General features: G+C 38.9%; 2 protein-coding genes and 2 non-coding genes across 5 annotated transcripts; 2 read left to right on the top strand and 2 right to left on the bottom strand.

The window, feature by feature from the left end:
• Positions 1–1,070: 1,070 nt before the first annotated feature.
• LOC131314220 (uncharacterized) lies at positions 1,071–5,942 on the bottom strand. 2 transcript variants are annotated; one of them, XM_058342724.1, is made up of 10 exons: positions 5,473–5,931; positions 4,902–5,020; positions 4,754–4,815; positions 4,373–4,484; positions 3,600–3,774; positions 2,903–3,503; positions 2,704–2,796; positions 1,917–2,001; positions 1,666–1,796; positions 1,071–1,301 (listed from the first exon to the last, which is right to left on the bottom strand). In XM_058342724.1, the coding sequence occupies exons 6-10, from the start codon at positions 2,903–2,905 to the stop codon at positions 1,212–1,214; spliced, it is 402 nt and encodes a 133-aa protein (XP_058198707.1). In that variant the 5' UTR covers positions 2,906–3,503; positions 3,600–3,774; positions 4,373–4,484; positions 4,754–4,815; positions 4,902–5,020; positions 5,473–5,931; the 3' UTR covers positions 1,071–1,211. The 2 variants fall into 2 exon arrangements, 1 of the variants encoding a protein (XP_058198707.1); XR_009196331.1 differs by lacking the exons at positions 1,071–1,301; positions 1,666–1,796; positions 1,917–2,001; ... (2 more) ...; positions 3,600–3,774; positions 4,373–4,484 and having other exon boundaries at positions 4,753–4,815; positions 5,473–5,942.
• A 4,339-nt stretch (positions 5,943–10,281) lies between these two features.
• On the top strand, positions 10,282–10,352 carry TRNAG-GCC (transfer RNA glycine (anticodon GCC)). The gene has a single exon. It is a non-coding gene; the product is annotated as a tRNA-Gly (tRNA).
• A 7-nt stretch (positions 10,353–10,359) lies between these two features.
• On the top strand, positions 10,360–10,450 carry LOC131315421 (small nucleolar RNA snoR114). The gene has a single exon (XR_009196750.1). It is a non-coding gene; the product is annotated as a small nucleolar RNA snoR114 (small nucleolar RNA).
• A 1,177-nt stretch (positions 10,451–11,627) lies between these two features.
• LOC131314219 (UDP-xylose transporter 3-like) lies at positions 11,628–17,846 on the bottom strand. Its single transcript, XM_058342723.1, has 8 exons — positions 17,557–17,846; positions 17,230–17,388; positions 15,959–16,143; positions 15,448–15,515; positions 13,482–13,614; positions 13,004–13,165; positions 12,642–12,914; positions 11,628–12,067 (listed from the first exon to the last, which is right to left on the bottom strand). The coding sequence occupies exons 2-8, from the start codon at positions 17,348–17,350 to the stop codon at positions 11,972–11,974; spliced, it is 1,038 nt and encodes a 345-aa protein (XP_058198706.1). The 5' UTR covers positions 17,351–17,388; positions 17,557–17,846; the 3' UTR covers positions 11,628–11,971.
• Between the last annotated feature and the right edge of the window lie 612 nt (positions 17,847–18,458).

Below are 18,458 nucleotides of genomic sequence, written 5' to 3'. Positions count from 1 at the left end.
AATACCTCCAAATCTAATCCCGCATCCAAATGAGCTCTTATTGTCAAAGTTTATTACCGCTAATGTGACACTCGTAGCAAAATGGACTTTTCTTCGCAGATAATTAGATGAACTCATAGTTAGGTGATAAGCAAAGATAAGACCACTTAAAATGTCGGAGAAAATTTCCTAGACATGTGGCAATTGTTCTTGGGTTTCCGGAACCCCCTTCTATGTGTGCAGTTTCTAATAAAGTTCTATCTACCTATTACCCCATATTTTTTCAGCGCAAGTGGAGCTTCGAACCAATAAGTCAATGTCCCCCTTCCAAACTTACGAGAATTTGGGCCAAGTAGCGTGGAACCAATAAGGCAATGTCCCTTTCATGCTTAAGAATATTCAGGCCAACATAGCATTCTAACGAACCAATATCTAGCTATAATAGTGACGTGAATGGAAAAGGACGAACATGCTCAAAGACTCTTCTTCGCACATGGTCGAACGCATAATTCTCTCTTCAAATGTGACAACAAAGTCCCGAACGACGATCGCATTACTGGAAGGAGCCAGGGCCGGTCCTGATGTGACAGCCCCTACACAAAAGAAGGGAAATAGCGTGTATCCAAAGGAACAAACCCATGACGACAATCCACTCACCCTGAAAAGCCAGTACCTTTCAGAACCATTTCCGATGGCAGTATTCCACAGTGCACAACATTACCAAATATTATTCCCCTAGCAAGGACCATGGTGACTTATGAAACCAGTAAGCTTGCAGAAGTGAATATATCTAAGCCCAAGCTTAAACTAAAGAATTGACGTGCCAATGGGATCAGCAAAACAAATTCCACCTGTAACCGGTTGGAGTCAGGAGTCAGGAGTGACCAACATTTGTGGACTCGTACCAAATCCAGGAGGGACAATATATCTAATAATCACATGATGCTTGTGCACCAAAAATATAAGAGCAAGTCACGATCAAGTGAAAACTTCAATGCAAAGTAATATATATATATATATATATATATATATATATATATATATATATATATATATATATATATATATATATATATATATATATATATATATTTGGCAAAGACTTTGGCAAATTCAGTACGATAACAAGGCACTAAAGCTAATAAAATAAACCGCATTACTAATTAAGGTCAAACCCTTTGTATATCAAAGACATAATGAAACTCTGCACCATATAAACCAAAACCCTTGAACTAGAGCAGACAAAAAGAAGGCTTTAAGGGACGAGGCGGAGCAGCAGCTCCTGCAGGGCGCGGTGCTTGACCTGGTTTTGGCATATCGTCCTGACACAAACAAAAAGAAATTCACATAAGTAACACTATTGATAGGAAACTCAACAATTTCAAGTAATCAAGGGAAACTATAACAAATGCTAAAAGGTAGAATGACTATCTAATTCTAGGCTTTTTTTGTTGTTCATCAATAGCTAATAATTTTAGTTAGTATCAGAGGTGGGTAATTCAATAAAATTAACGTGATTGTATGGCAAAACGTCTTGTTTAATGTAGAAAGCTCATGTTAGGCAGATCTGGAGTTACATAGGGACAATGTACCCAACAAAATTACTTGTATGGAAACAAATCAAATCAACAAAGCATAACAAAGTAGCATAATAGTTCGTGATGAATGAAACATGAGGGGACATACCCTGCGCCCAAAGAGCTGGGGAGGCTCACGGTTTTTCCTATCATTGTCCAAACGAACCCTGACAACTTTGGAGTGAATAGCACAAGATACACTGTACTCCATCTTCACGTACAGCTTAGGTAGCGTGTAGCCTTAACCATGAAGGTAGCAGCAAAGCTAGTCGTTAGTTGTCATCATGGTTATCAAAAACGACAATGCCAACAGAAGTACAAGTATGAAAAGTAAAATAGCATAGGGAAAGTAAATGATACCATCAAAGGCACAAGCTTCTTGGATATCCGTAACAGCAGCTTGCTCAACCATGTTTCTCACAAGAAACCTCTTGATAGCTTTGTCCTAATAAAAGGGCCCAACATCTATTAGAGTTCAATCACTTGATTCTTGAAAAACTAAACACACAGAATCGAAACGATCCTACCGCGTCAAACATTTCTTAGCACAAACACATAAAAACATGCACAATCACGACAATGGTGAAATTAAGGAACACAATCTAGCCTGTGTTTGGATACGTGGGGATTTCAAATTAAGAGATTTCGCATTATTATTCATTTCAAAGAAAATTCCTCACATCTAATAGGTATATTGTTGTAAAGTTTGAGAATTCTGTCATGACTAATTTGAAATGGGGGGGGGGGGGGGGGGGGGGGGGGGGTGGTTTGGGGGTTTAAGTTACGCTTTCATTGGAAGAAACACCAATACAGGAGCAACGGGGCATTCCTCTGATCAAAACATACAGAAAATCAAAAGCCTATTGTAAGACTAGGCTCAGACAAAGAAAAGGAGCATTGAGGCTCTCAGTCAACTACAAGAAAAAACACAGAAAGGGATATTCCAATGAATACAAAGTAACCTATTCTCATCAGACTTTTTGATACGCCTCCATGAGCGAAGGCATGCCCTCAAATAACTATTGAATGGGATTGTTTTGAAATATTTCGTGTTAAGGATTGTAGTTATGTATGCATGACATGAATCAAAAATAAAAAATAAAAAAATCTATCTCAGCCCTAGTCCGTCTTCCATTTTAGCCCTAACCTTGGGGAAGAATTTGCCGCAGTTAGAGCAGTGGATGGGGTCAACATGGCCGCGGCCATGCTTGTTGCGGCCGCCATTCCTTCGATTGAAAGTCTACGCAACAAATACAGAGATCAATCGATACAGCCAAAAATCAATGACAACCGAAAGTACTAACAAAGATGAGAAATCAGTTTATAGATCGGGAGATTTTGCTCACCATTTTTATGGCAATGGGATCTGTGACGAAACCTTTGTTTGCCGCGACGGATCTCTAGTCTAGGGTGCTTGCTTGCTTTTCAGCGGGTACAGTAAAATGAAGCGCGCGAAAGGTCGTTATATATAAAACTTGGTGAACAAGGCACATCTGTCATGCCCATTGTGGATATCGATTTTGATTGGTTCTGAACTTTTAAATGTGGATGAGCGTAGCCAAAGTTGTATGCATAAGTTTGATCATATGGAATCAAAGTGATAAACGTAGAAAGTGATAAAAGTAGAATCGTTCTTCCTCTAAATGAAGAAGTATAACAACCGCCGAAGCTGAAGCAAATGCATTTACATGTTTCCATCTTACCATGTACAACAAAAATGGAAACAATGCAGAAAGCGGGCATCGTAATGATTCATTTGTACAACAAAAATGGATTTTGCCTGTATTTGGAACCGTTACCCTCCGTTTTCATTTCCTTTTCTTACCTAAAGGCTAAAACCTTGATTCAAATACAGCCAAAAAAAAACTTGACTTCAGATTTATGATTCTTGACTTCAGATTTAGCGCAAGTGGAGCTTCGAATTCTGATTCTTGACTTCAGATTTACCTATACCAATACAAAACAGAAAAACTTGAATATTACAAGTTATATTAAAACCCGCACTTTTCATTTTTGAAAGGATAAGACCGTAATCTCCCATACCAAGAATTAATGCTCCAAGGACTCCACCTCGGTGGATTGTACAAGTTTCAATCAAAGCTAAAACAAGCAGGAACTATGATCAAGTCTTTTTCACAAACAAAAGTCCATCTTCATTGTATTCTAATAGCTCCTCTTTAGCAAGTTTTTGATTGGCCAAGGTACCAATTTGGGCATACTGGCATAGCAATGAAGAGAAGAAAAAAAAAGATTTAAATTCACTGTTATCATGAGCTCAATAGTATAAAAACATATCGAACAGTCGGAAAGAGTTAATCTCCAAAACATAGACTAAGCAAGGTAGATAGATGGCCCAAGCATAAAAAAGAAATACGATAAAACTTTTACAACCCTAAAAATGCTTTTTGAGTAGAACCACTCCTTCGATCACCTGAACAAGACTGGTGCTTCACCCTTCTCTTCACTATCTTTTCTCAGGGAACACTCTAAAGTAGTATGGATACCTTAGAAACCAAATACAAAGGATAGTGGCTTCTTATTGTGATGAAACCATGTATTTATCTAGCCAAATTATTTCAATTATCATACTATTTCCTAATCTCTTATATCTCACAAATTAGCAAAATGCAATTAAGCTCTTTTAATTCAGTCAAGTCCACGAATACACAAAAAAATGACCACATCTGTCCAGGTCATACCATTCATCCATACCATTCATCCATTGCAGTATGGTAGTACCAATAGACATACTCTAGCCACTAACCCAACTTAGTAAAATGTTTAAAACAAATGTGTGGGTTAACAGAGCTGGTTACCTTCCGAAAGAATTCTTGGAGCCATATTGACATGTTGCATATCTTGGGTAATTACTCCAACAGGAAGAGGAGCAGCAGCAAGTGGTAGAAACAACTTCTTCACTTTTTTGTCCTGATGATAGTAAAAATACAAAGATTCAGAGGGAAATGGCCCACAGCAGAAATGTAAAAGAAATAGAAGAGTCCACAACTAAAACAACATAAATTTCATCTTGGATGGGCGTAATCGTAGAGGCTGTCCCTTTATGCGATGTGATGTACACATTTTAAGCTGCAGCTCTTCTTTTGATATTTTTTTGAAAAGTTTTTTTTTTTTTTGCTCTCTTCTCTGGATATGTCATAATGTACTATGTGAATCAGAAAATGAATTTACGAACTTACTCTGATCTTTCCATGGAATACTGGACATTGAACAATACTCCTTTGTTCTAGCTAACACAAGGCTGCAATAGATAGGAAGAGATTAACAAAAACTAGTTTATAAAATGCCAAAACACACAGTTATTTTAATCCAGTTGAAATATCATACCAGCCTTCTGAGCAATTATCAATCTGATGGGTAAGGCTCAAGTAGCAAACTTTGCACAACTTTATTCAAGATTGTCTGTAGTTCCTCCTACCTTAATCAAAATAGAGGCGTGCAGTCACCTATCAGAAAGGCACAAAATACAAATCAATGGGATTGTGGGAAATTGAGGATAGCTTATGTAAACTCTATCATTGAGCCAGCTGAGAATTTATGCATTCTGGCAAGTAACATTTAGATTGCACCCTTTGCAAAGAACACCGGAAAACAACCAGAAAAAATACAAAGTTTATTCAAAGACAAATTCCAAACGGAAATCACAGATATATACATCCAACCCAAAGAAATTAGCATAACAAAGACATGCAAATCGGCAAATAAGATGTATAGAAACAAAATTCAAAGAAAACCCTAGAGCCAACCAAATCGAGAGTCCATCAATGCATGTATCTCCAGCACATAAAAACGTCCCGCCAGTCAATGCAAAAATTTAAACATGCAAGATTTCCGGAATCAAACATGCAAGCGAAATTAGGTACAGAAATTGGGAATAAAGGGACAAAAGCACACATGCCTGTTCGATCAGACGGTGCACAGGGCTACCATTCAAAGTGAGATTCGACGTCTCTCTGTACCTATTCCGAAACAACGTCAGCAGATCGTACGTGAACTTCTTCAGCATCTCGTAAACGTAAACCCTAAGGGGAGGAAAAAACGGGTCGCCGTAGAGCCTTTCGGTCTCTGTTTTCCAAATCATATTGATATCGTCCAGCTTCTTCACGCCTTGTTCGCCCTCTGAAGCCACGGCGTCATCCAATAGAGCGCGAGGTTTTTGGGCAAGGAATTTCTCGAGGGAGGCGACGAAGGAGTAGTCGGCGCTGGGGTTAGAGTTTGGGGAGGAACGGAGCGGGAGGGAATCGGAAGGAGATGTAAAGAAGGAGATGGTGTTGAAGAGGAGAGAGAGGAGGAAAAGGAGGAGTCGAGATCTGGTGCGGGGTGTTATGGAGGGGGAATGTTTTCTGGCCATTCTTGGAGAGAGAGAGAGAGAGAGAAAAAAGCGATGGAGATCTTCCTATTTGAAACAGAAACACTGTGTGGCTCGTTACCGCGTTATTCGGAAAGCGTAAAACAGAGCCACGCTTATATTCTATTATAAGCGGCCAGTTGCAGTTCCAAGCGGCCAGTTGTAATTATAGGCGGCCAATTGTAGTTAATCGAGGCCAAGGTGCATGTAAACATATGAGAATCGCGAATGTTCATCACGCTTTCAATAATTGGCGGCCAGTTGTAATTACACGTGGCCAAGTGTAGTTTGTCGCGGCCAAGGCACAAGTAAACACATGAAATTCTCGAATTTTAATCACGCTTTTAATAAATTTGCGGCCAATTGTAATTCCACGCGTCCATGTGTAGTTTGTTGCGGCCGAGGCGCATCTAAACATATGAAATTCGCAAATGGTAATCACGCTTTTAATAATTGGCGGACAATTGTAATTACACGCGGCCAAGTGAAATTATTAGCGGTCAGGTATAATTTGTCGCGTCCAAGAAGCGATAAACACACGAGATTCACGAATAGTAATCACGCTTTCAATAATTTGCGGCCAGTTATAATTCCACGCGGCCACGTGTAATTCGTTGCAGCCAAGATGCATGTAAATACACAAGATTCGCGAACGATAATCATGCTTTCAATAATGGAGTTCTTCCTATAAGTGTAGAAACATAAACAATAACACATAAGGCTTGTGACAGCAAACTTTTGCTCTTGGCCGCCAACTTTTGCAACGACATCATTTGGGTTAATGGGAACTCACATTTCTGAAACACGATGTGAAAACGTCAACTGTGGCCGCGAATTTTTGCTTATGGACGGGGAATTTTTTTACTTAGCTGCAAACTTTTGCTTAACAATGGCGTTTGGATTAATAAAAACTCGTATTTCTGAAACACAAGTTTATTCGTGCATGGGTACCCGCTGATCCACTACCCAAGATGAGAGCTTTCAACTGCTTTGCGACGACGCCATTTTCAAAATGACAGGAACCAAACTTGCGTCTTTGGAATGCGATTTAAGTGTGAGCTCCAATTACTTTTGGGCGCTGCTATTCGCAGCCCTCTATTTTCTCCCATAGCCCGTTAAAAATTTTCAATTATACTCGACAGTTTGTTATCGAAATTGAGATATATTTTCAGCATCCAATTACCGAAATATAATATTTTTTTCAACAAATATTTACCAAAAATGTATGTTCGGCAGTTGTTTACTGAAAGTTGAACATATTTTCGACATGTAGTTACCGAAATATAATATTATTTTCAACAGCAATTTACCGAAATGTTATTTATGATTTTCAACAACCATTTACCGAAATATAATGGATTATGGGAGAAAATAAAGGGCTGCGAATAGCTGCGCCCTTACTTTTTTGGTGCCCTCTCCTCTCCAACTCACCATCTGTAAAGTTTTTCATACTTTTATTTTTTTTGAAGTTTAATCATTCGGAGCTGATCTGAAGTAGGTTATATTTGGAATGTTCGTAATCTTGGGTGAATTAGGATTTGATTGTTACAATAACGAATTATATACCTCCGGTATGAATTAGTTCAAGAGAGATTTGCCATGCCAAACACAACTGATAATTTGCAGTTGTACACTTCACTCTTCTCTAAGAACCGATACAGAATCTCATATATGTAACTATTCTCTTCATCACTTCATCCACATTTACCATCTTATGCTGAAAGATTCTGGATTTCTCCCCTTCCATTGGTCATAAATGATAGCAACTAGAGACAGTTCGCACAAGGACTGTAAAAATAAAATCCATTACCCTTCATATTATGTCATAAGACTCACAACCAGTCCACTCCTACATCAGATTTCCAAGTGATTTGGTAATATTGTTCTTGGTGAGCATATGCTCAGACTAGGGAAGAGAAAGGGCATGAAAAGAATAAGTTAGAGTGATTCTCCATAGTACCCCCAGAGCGTAGGACACAATCAGCATTATCAATGATCCCCCACATATGCATTCTGTCTTTTGCAGATAACCTTGCTAAGATAGCCAACCATCCAATAACAGACCATCTAGGATCTACACGTCGAAACCAAACCGGATTGCACCCAAAAAACCTCGGGGGAATGACTTCTCAGGCCCTGCCAAGCAAATTTAATGGAGAATTGGCCAGTTGCAGTTAAAGTCCAAAGAACCGAGTCCTCGTGATCTGACAATAGGGTTTCTAGTTCTATCCCAATGCCAAGCATTATCTCGGATGATAGAAGCCACCTTAGATGAGTGAGATCTAAGTCAATTGTAATCTAATCTATCTCCAAACCAAGCCTTAAGAGGGCCAAGAGGGTGAAAGTGTTCAAACCATTACTCACAACAGTTCTAACTTTTAACCCAAACCTGAACCTTTTGTCGCAGATTAAAGATCTTCCTAATTGTCCATAAAGCAGTAGAAGGAATGTTCATAGACCACACACACTGGTTTTTGATCAAGTAAGTATGGATCCATCTGATCCAAAGAGCGTCTGTTTTGCTACCAATGGCCCAAAGCAGCTTAGACAAGGCAGCCCTATGCCACACCCTTAGGTCCCGTTCGTTTTTAGATTTTGGATTTGTAGATAATAAGTGTAGAAAGAAATAGAGCAACGATTGGAAATAAGAGTAATGATTGAGGAGAGGTAAAAGAAAAAAATGAGAATAATGATTGGAGAGAAATATGATATAATTATTAGAATCCAAAATTCAAAACTCTTAAGCGAACAAGCCCTTAAAGATTTAAAACCAAGACGCCCACCCTCCTCGTGGTCTGTGGGCACACACATTGCTCCATTTAACTCATGATTCTACTAATCTACTCATCTCTACCTCTAATGTTTTTGTTTTTTTTTTTCAATCTTGAGAAAGAAAAACTAGATAAGAAAGAAAGATTTCGATATGGAATTTAAGTCTTCTTCTTTCCTATTATAAAAAATTATGGCAAGTGATGAGGCCACGATAGATTTTGCTCCTGCCACGACATTTTGTACCATTAGACAATTTTATCCGCATGCGAAGGTGCACAATCACACACAGAATTCTACAGACATTTTCTCTCCTAGGCACTTTCCTAAGGCCAAAATCCACTTTTTTCTCTCCCTCGTCTTCACCATTTCCAATGGCAAAGATGGATCACCTAACGGCGAAGACCACTTCCTTTTAACCGATTTCCATCCTTCGAAGTTTTGAATTTTTTCGAACCAGCAATCGTAATCCTAACCCGCCTCAAATCGACGACTAAAATCACATGAGCATCTGATAGTCTGTTTCATGGTAGCAATTAAAGGTTCGTCGTAAATTTGCTCGGCCGATATTTCATGTGAATCAAAGCTCCAATGGCGCGATACATTGATCCCAAGGGTATTACTTATTTCGAAGGGTGTAGTTTTTTTGGTTGAACAGGTGGCCTTTTTAAAGGGTGCAGTTGAAATAGCAAGACAATTTCAAAGTCAGTGAACGTGAAGATTTTGGGCTCCATGGAAAACAGGGGAAGTATGGAAACCACAGAGAATGAGGAGCATGAACACAGTTTCATAATTTCCATTCTCGACGATGGTTGTTCCCGTCGATTAATTATTGGCAATGGAGGTCGTCGCTGGAACCCAAAGCTAGAGAAGAACCCAAAGCTAGAGAAGAAAGAGATGAAAATACGAGGTGGAAACTTCGAGGGAGGCAGAGGACAATGTGAGGTGTGAGAAGGTGAGGAAGGCCGAAGAAATGTACTACAGTACTAGAGAGAGATGAGAGATCGGTTCAGTTTCAAGAGCATGAAAAGCATGGAATATTTTTTCCAAGAAAATGGGTATAATTGTCAGATTGTACAAAACAGTCGTGGCAGCATAAAAAAACACTCGTGGCATTATGGCTACCCTTCTTTTATCATTAGATAGGTGAGTATGTCACTACCAAAAAAAAAAAGGAAAAAAAGAAAGGTGAGCATGTAGGATTCATATTTCCTTTATTTTCCTTGATAATGGTTTCCTATTTTGTCTTCGTTATTTCCTATTACCGATACGACCTTTTTTACAAATGAAAGATTGTTAATTACAAACATTTTGGAGAGATACTGTTTTTGCTTTCTTCTGTATTTTTACAAATCACTTAATTCAGTTAATTGACAATCTTCGTAAGTGCTACTATTCATAACTCATGTGCATTAAGTCGCAAATTTTTCAATTGACATGTATTGTTGTCAAAAAGCTAATTGTCAATATGTATTGTTTGATTAACTCGTCACTAGATCACTCACCAACGTTTGAAACATGGTACTACTAGTAGATTATGAATACGAATAACAGTATAAATAAAAAAATTTAGTCTCCTGTTAACAACAAGCACCAGTGGTCTAGTGGTAGAATAGTACCCTGCCACGGTACAGACCCGGGTTCGATTCCCGGCTGGTGCAACTTTGAGAGCTGTGATGATATTTGTGCGCCCTCTGTGATGGTTGGGTCTATCACTGCCGTCTGATTCTTGGACGAAAATTGCTGCGCATCTGAGCTTTCCTTTTTTGGCTTTTACCCTTTTCCCGTTCCTTAACAAACCAGTTTACTCCGTATTTAAGTATTTTTTACTAGAGAAACAAATACATCTCTATCTCAATTTGTCTGTTGTAAACACATCCATATCTCAAATCAGTTCATCATTTTTGGGTTTACCCTTTTCCATACTTTGGTGGACAAATTCAGATAGAGATGTGTTTAGAACTGTCCGATGCACGTGGATTTCACAAAATATGTACCGGACGATTCTGGATTTGCATTAAAAAATATTTATTTGGTGAAAGAGCAAGAAACATATTAAAGAACAACAATATTGCAACCCACCGCGTGTATCTCAACACTAAAAGGTTTGTATGCGACAGACATTGTTCACTCTTTTGCTCCTTGCGTCAACAACGGTACTTTGTTTCTTGGGAATATTTTTTGAAAGAGAAAGAAATTCAATTGATGATTAACCAGTTTACAAAAGATCAACAACACAAATAATGAAGCTACATTGAAATATGAAATCTAGATTAACTAGGTGTTGATATCATCAAGGAGTATATGTACTATTTTTAGCAGTGTTCTAAAAGGTGGCCGCCTAGGCCGATTAGTCCCCGCCTAGGCGCTAGGTGGTGGTTCGACGTTTAGATTAGACTGCCGACTAGTCGAACGCTTAGACCCCGCCCAGGCGCTAGGCGGCCGACTAGTCAGTGCCTAGGCGCCCCTTTCCCTCCCAACTAGCGCCTAGCAATTTTAAAACATTGCTTTTTTGGCATGATGGGATAAGTGAATCGTGTAACATATATTCCTTGATTATTTTTAGTGACAAAATGAATTTGTTCTAGGGTAGGGTGGGACAAAGTTGTCTCGTACTCTCATATGAGGAATCAAGCCAGAAAGTTCATTTGTCTCTTTGTTTTTGATTTTTTTGGAAGGGAAAAAAGTGTTAGTCGTTGTTAAGGATGGTTGAACTCGAATCCAATCAATAACAAAAGAACTCCAATCCCTAGAATTGGAGTACAAGTGCCCAACCAACGGGCCAACTGGGTTTTGAGATATCAATCTTCATTTCATATGGTCAGGCAGCTAAACCGTAATAGTCCCTGTGTGTGAACCGGCACGAACGAGAGAGAGAGAGAGAGAGAGAGAGAGAGAGAGAGAGAGAGAGAGGCAGGCTTCAACCTGTCACCATCTCTGGACTGGATAGAAGTTAATTTTCAAGACTGTATGTCTACGTATCCCATTCTTTAAAAAATGAGACTGTGTAACCGTCCACAATAATAACTTATCGGCAGTAAACATATGTTGGCAGACCTTTACTCTTACAAACGTAATATCCAAAACTGCTAGTATAACGAGAGTCGTTTCCTTCAACTTTGGCAAACAACCAAAAACAGTTTCTCTCCTAAAAAAGCCCAACTCTGTGCTGTGTTATACATGTAGATATCTAGCAGCGACATCTTCATCGCCTGTAAACAGTTTTGTCTATCAATGTCTTCAACTGGGGGTAAATTAATCAATAAAGATTGAGGAAGCTTCATGCGTGCAGATCCTTGTTTGAAGCGACGCCCGGAGTTAAGATGCTAGCTCCAGTTTCCTCGGCAATCAGGGGAACAAATTCGCTTTCCTTTGCCTTGAATGGTTCAAAAGAGAAGAGGATTAGAGTAATATCTTACCATTACAAACCAAGAGGTATGACAAGACAAAAAGGTAAAGATGAATAACAAATGCAAGGTCAAGTAAAGAAACCAAGTAGGATGACAAGACAGTTGGGATTTCAAAGAAAAGAAATTTCCACAAATGCTAGGTCAAGTAATTCCATACCCAAGAAACATGGTATTATCAAACATCTGCCCTGATGTGGAAGCTCATTTTGGGTTTGTGACATATAGCCTCTTAGAACCTTTTTAGGTCTATCACTGCACATTCTCTCTCGGGTTTGCCGTTGCGAGGTGGGGGCTAATCTTGTTAGATCCTTATGACATAAATGATATTTTGAATATTAGCTGACACCAATTGATTGGGACTTGGTTTGGTTTAAGTTTAGACTGGGTGACTCTGACACCGCGATGAAACTTTGCATATAACTTGAGTTATTTGGTGAAGAGATCTTACATACCCAAGCAATTGAGCTTATCTAACAGACGTCCTCATTACGTGAATTACGAGAATACACGATAGGGTAAAAGGGTAGAATGTGAAAGTACCGGCATCAGTTGTGCTGCTGCTTCACTGGCCTTTTGCTGGCTCTCAAGCGAACAGCAATACGAATAGAGTACCATCCCAACCACAGCAATGAGGATTCCAAGAATGTTACGCCAGCTGAACGGGTCACGGAGAAGAACATAGCCGAATCCCAAAACTAGGCATGTTTTAAGATGTCCCAGGACCTGATAGGTGACTGGAGATGTCTTTCCTATTACCAGAAAGGTACTGAAGTTCACAGAGACTGATATGAGACAGGATAGGACAATGAAGCCCTGCAATGAAGAAAATATGAGCGAAAGTAACATTTTGAGAATAAGTTTGAAGAGAGCAACTGGGAGGGGATCAGTCTTTAAATTCTTACCAGCACTAAAGGGGTATAATGGAAAGAGAAGACATTCTTATCTGTCAAAAGCCCATCTACAAATGGGCCAGTGACAAATAAAGTGATTGCCTGATAGGGGCAAGATTGGTACAAGAGTTGGGTTGAAGAAACTTTGAACTTCTTCTGGATGGTATTGGTCATCTAGAAGTAGCCGATTAAGGTCTTAAAACAGCAGGCTAAATTTTAATGATGCAGTACAAATCATGAAAGGTGCCTAACCTATGAAATGCAATCTTCAAATGAACCTTGGAAATAAACCTATGAAATGCAATCTTCAAATGCAATCTTCTTCTTTTTTCAAATGAACCTATGAAATGCAATCTTCAAAACCTATGAAATGCAATCTTCTTCTCTCTCTTTTTTTCACGTCGGATATAATTGTAAAATTGCTTCAAATGAACCTTGGCACAGGTATAAGAAAGGAAACAGGCAAAAACAATAACGCAGCTGAGGATACAATCTGAGCTATGCAGGTCGTGATAACTGCAAGCAAAGACAAGACACTTCCCAGGACATTGAGCTGCAGATCAGTCACGGTTGCAATCCCAACACCCAAAAGTAGGATGGAAAGTGAGAGCTGGACATTTCGACTGCACATCATTTTAAGTAGACGTCATAATATGAACTTGTAACTGCATTGATGCATAGCTTAACCAAGAAAATGAGAGAGGGGGGGGGGGGGGGGGGGGGGGAATCGACATTGCCTAAAGTTATATGCTCAAATTTAATACAATAAACTAACTTAAAGCCCAAAAGAAACAAAATTGCTGGTGCACATAAAATCCATTGGTAACTGAGAGACATAAAATCAAACCAACAACAGTGGGAGATTGCAAAAGACCGAAAACATTTGTTATCTTTCGGCGTCTTTTGATTGAGTTTCTTGTTCCGGTTAATTGTTTACAAGTGGCACCTGGTCAGAGCTTTTTTGCCTGTTATTTTTACTTTGTTAATATCTGTGAGGCTTGAGGGGTAAGTTAAGTTCAAGCAGGCAGCAACACCAGGAGAGTCATTGTACTCTTCGAAGCTCTCTCAATGCTTCTCTTTTTCAGTATTGTCCATTTCATGGTACATGTTTCATGATTATGAAATTTCCCTTTGCTGATTAGGAAAACAGGACACAGATCAGCGAAGAGAAGTGAATCATGAATGTTGAAAAAATGAGCCATCCTAAAGAAACCATTACAAGCTCATACTGACGTGGATGCTTCCAAGACCGAGAGAATCCCTTCAACGAGGGAGCCAATTCTAACATGATATCAAAGCACAGATAGATCTCAAAAAATTCTGTCTTTTTCTTGTCTTTTCAATCTTTTTGGAGGGGAGGGGAGAGGAGGCATATTTTCAGGAAGAATAATTGAAGATAACTAAACTCCATCTCCCAGTGATTGCATTTGGACGTCGATAATACTAAAGATGATATGTTTTTCCCATCCTATGTCCCAGTTTACTAAATTTCTCAAATACAGTAGGAATAGAAATATTAAGTGTTGCTGATCAAAATAAATAAATTAAACAATTCTTAAGGTACAGTACTAGCAAGGCCAAAGTAGAATTCTCTTGCTAATAGGTATAGATTGCATTCGACTGACATGAGATCCTGATCTCGTAAATGCATGCTAACAGGAGGCATTATATGGTTTTCAAGCATATTGAGCTACCGACTGGCTAACTACAAATGCATGCTGCATCGTAGCAATTGCCTGTATGAAAAAATATAACGCAAATTGCCCAATGAAGACATTCACCCAGTCAATTTAAAATACGTCGAATGATTTTATAACCGACAATGATGGTAGATGCACGCACTAAAAACACTCTTGTGACAAGAACATACTACATTGTGGCAATGTATGTCCTAGAATGCAAGTTCGCAAATACGCCAAACTTCTGTTCTAAAATTTTGAAGTTTGCAAGCCAGAGCCATCAAAAGCTGTTTTCTTCATACATTTTTCTGTTATTAAACATACAAAACAATATCACGAACAATATCTAATAGTAATGGAGTGCCCGGACCAAATGTGTTTGTACATATTGCATTCGAAGAACAATCTACCCTTTTATGTTGGACCTCTACTTATAGATAGAAACCTGATTTTACATCTTAAATCACTCTATCAATTTCACTACCGTGGTACTACACTCTAGAAATGTGACATACTATGTTTCCATTCCTCTTTCATGTACCAAGACAATCCATTTCCAGGTACCATCGTTCACTCTAAAAATATTGGTCCTCATTAGTTGCCCCATATGGTCATAGCTTAATCAAGGAAGGGATCCCAGTTGCATACATTGGTGCCAGTTAATAAGATTCAGGTTCCAAACCTAATGAGATACATATAAACAGACAAATCTTCTCTAAAAGCATAAGAAGTGGATAAAATAGCACTTTGCCAAGAAGGGGTGAAATTAAATCTTGCCTGAATTGCTTCCTGAAGAAAATAGTCTCCAAGAGAACTGTGCAGGGAATAATTGCCAGTTTTGTCATCTAAAATGGAAAATCAAGAGAGAAGGTCAGAAACTGCCCATTCAAAAAATAAGAATCAAAATCTGAAATCACCAACTTTTAGGAATGGTTGAACACAATCCATTCAGGATAGAGAAAGTATTATGATAACATTTCCCCACAAGTTTCATGTGTGATGGAATGAAAAGAGATGCCTTATTTTTTCCTTTTGCTCTTCTTTCCCCCCTTTTAGATTGGGTTTTGGGGTGGTCTTTTCATGGGCAGAATCACAACAATAATCTCAGACTCAGCAGTCACCATTCAGACAATAAAGAGTAGTCCATGTGATGATGAATATATGCTTTTTTGTGTGGATAAAGGATGAATAATATGGGTACATAGTAGTACAATAGTCGTACAACAGTTCTCCATAGCAAATATAACCACCATAGCCCCGAGATATTAATTCCAAATATCAAATTTACCTGGTAGAAGCCAACAGAGTTAAAACCCAAGCTAAGATTCAGAAGTCCAATGGAAGTCCCATTCAAGATGCCAAAGCCCATCACAGCATTTCGATCAAAAGGCTTGTGCTCAAAAAATTTCATCCATAAAGCCACATGGAGGGAGCAAAACGTGACCAGCAGATGCCAGCTTGTCAAAGTCGTAGCTGTAGCATTAAAAACAACGTTATAATGAAGGCTAGTATCTAATCCACAAAGAAGCCATGAAACAGAATCCCGTACTCATAAATGACCTACGCAACCTCAAAGTTACAGGAGCGAAAAAAGAAACAACTCCTGATAAATAGAATAATTCAAGCAAAAATCTAGGAAACTACAACATTTCCCTTAGTAATTTAGAACCTTCTCTCACAATCTCTAGACCTTTTCCAACCAAAGAAATCAGCATCAATATACTGTGACTCTGCGAGTGACACCACTGTACCATGCACTGCCATTGTGAGAAGAGAAACAAATGAAAACTAGAATATTGTTGGTTCTTTCGCAGAACTTATATTGAAGTGACACCCTTTTAATGCCACTCCATACATTGTACAACTATGATACGCCTGCACAGACACCGCTCCTGCGCGGTGGGGTAGAAGATATTTGGGGTTCGTTTCCAAAGAAATGCGTGGCACAAGCAAGCTCATCCAACTCAATAGAGCAGTACTTTTAATATCAAAATGTAACCTTAATTAGAGTAGGTTTGCTAACATCAGCGATGAGCTTGTCTGTGACTGCAGTAACCAAACACTCACTTTCCTGTGTGCTTTATAAAGATTAAAGTGTCAAACAGAATGCTATCAGAATTTTCCTGAAAAAACATTATAATTGGTAATGTCCAATGCATTGAACAAATTTGATACCCTTTCAATAGATCTGATATCTCTATAAACGAAAATACTTCTGTGGAGTCCGCACGCACACGATTCTGAAAAAAGGTAATAAAATGCCTGTACTGATTCCCTAACATTCTACGAAAACCATACATACTTGGCCTGAGATATGTTCTCATCTCGAAACACAAGCAACAATAACCATGAAAGGTTCAATTAGACCGCCAAACTTTCCGCACGCACTAGCTTTGTATTATTTTTACAATTGCACACACTAGTATGCCCATGTAAGTATGGAATGTCCAAAATTGGATCAATACTGAATTCATCACAATCGACAAACAGCACCAGTAACGCATAATCAGACGGAGAAATTAACAAAATTTGCGCAAGTGGAAACGAAAGATTGCTCACCAAAAGTGAAACCAAGTGTGCTAATAAGCGCCTTGTTGCAAATGACAATCGATACCGATGAAACCACGGACAGACTCAGCGCCCCGATGGTCCCCAGCTGAAACTGCTGCCCCTCACTCATCTCTGATTGCCCTCTCTCTTGATCCCTCCCCTCACAACCTACTCATCACGAAACAAACCCACTGTTAATTACCGTAATCCAATAACAAAAATGCTTGGAAACACATCTACTGTTAATTTCAGCATCCCGAGCCCTAGATCTGCTACTTTTGAAAACGGCTACAGCACACAAATACGCAAAAGATAAATGGAGAGAGAGAGAGTTACCGGCGGGAAGAAGATGATGAGTGGAATCCGCGGAGTCAACTGAAATCGGAATACATTTTGCGATGGGATCTAAATACTACAGCAGATGGAATCGAAAAGGATGGCTTACCAGACAGAACAGGTGGGTTTGAAGAATTTGTTTTCAGTGTATATTTAAGAGTAGTAAACGAGGTGGTTTAAGTTTAGTTGTCTACTAGAATGAAATGAAATGAAATGAAACGCAAAGGGGAGAGAGAAAATTAATGCGAGAGAATTTGACTTTGATTTGTTAATTAATTCGGGTGTTTACGGGCCCGTTTAAGCCCCGCGGCCGCGCAGGTGTGGTTTTTGGCTGTAACTCGGGGATGGGCCCATCTGGGTTACGCGTCCCATGTCCTGTTTGTTTGTTGTTGAATCCATTCCCTCCCCACACTAGTCTCACTTTTTGTGCTTAGGTATACCGTACCCCCCAAACCTTTTGACTTTTACTCCCTCCGTCCCATAATATTTGTCCGGTCCGCGAAACGAAGATTACAAAATAATGCATTTCTTTCAAGAAAAAATTCAAATTTTTTACATAAGTTAAAAAAGCTCATCGAGATCTAGTAAATTGTTGAATTTTTTTCCAACTTTTATTACAAAAATAGTAGTATTATTTTTACGTCTCCGTTTTGCGGACCGGACAAACATTATGGGACGGAGGGAGTATTATATATATATATATATATATATATATATATAGAGTCAGTTTCAAATGAGGAAGTCCTTATTTTAGTTAAAATGCGAACCTCCTCATTTCTCCCATTTTACGATTGAATTTCGATGATCCGAGCCGCTCAATGTGTTCAAAACGTGATTTTAAGGTTACCCGCGAGAAATCGGAAAAAAAAATGACCGGGAAGGGCTTCATCTGAGCAGTTTTT

The sequence above is a fragment of the Rhododendron vialii genome, chromosome 13a (assembly GCF_030253575.1).
Source record: "Rhododendron vialii isolate Sample 1 chromosome 13a, ASM3025357v1".
NCBI classification, from domain to species: domain Eukaryota; kingdom Viridiplantae; phylum Streptophyta; class Magnoliopsida; order Ericales; family Ericaceae; genus Rhododendron; species Rhododendron vialii.
The sequence above is the reverse complement of the archived record's forward strand: the minus strand, read 5'-3'. Positions and strand labels throughout refer to the sequence as shown.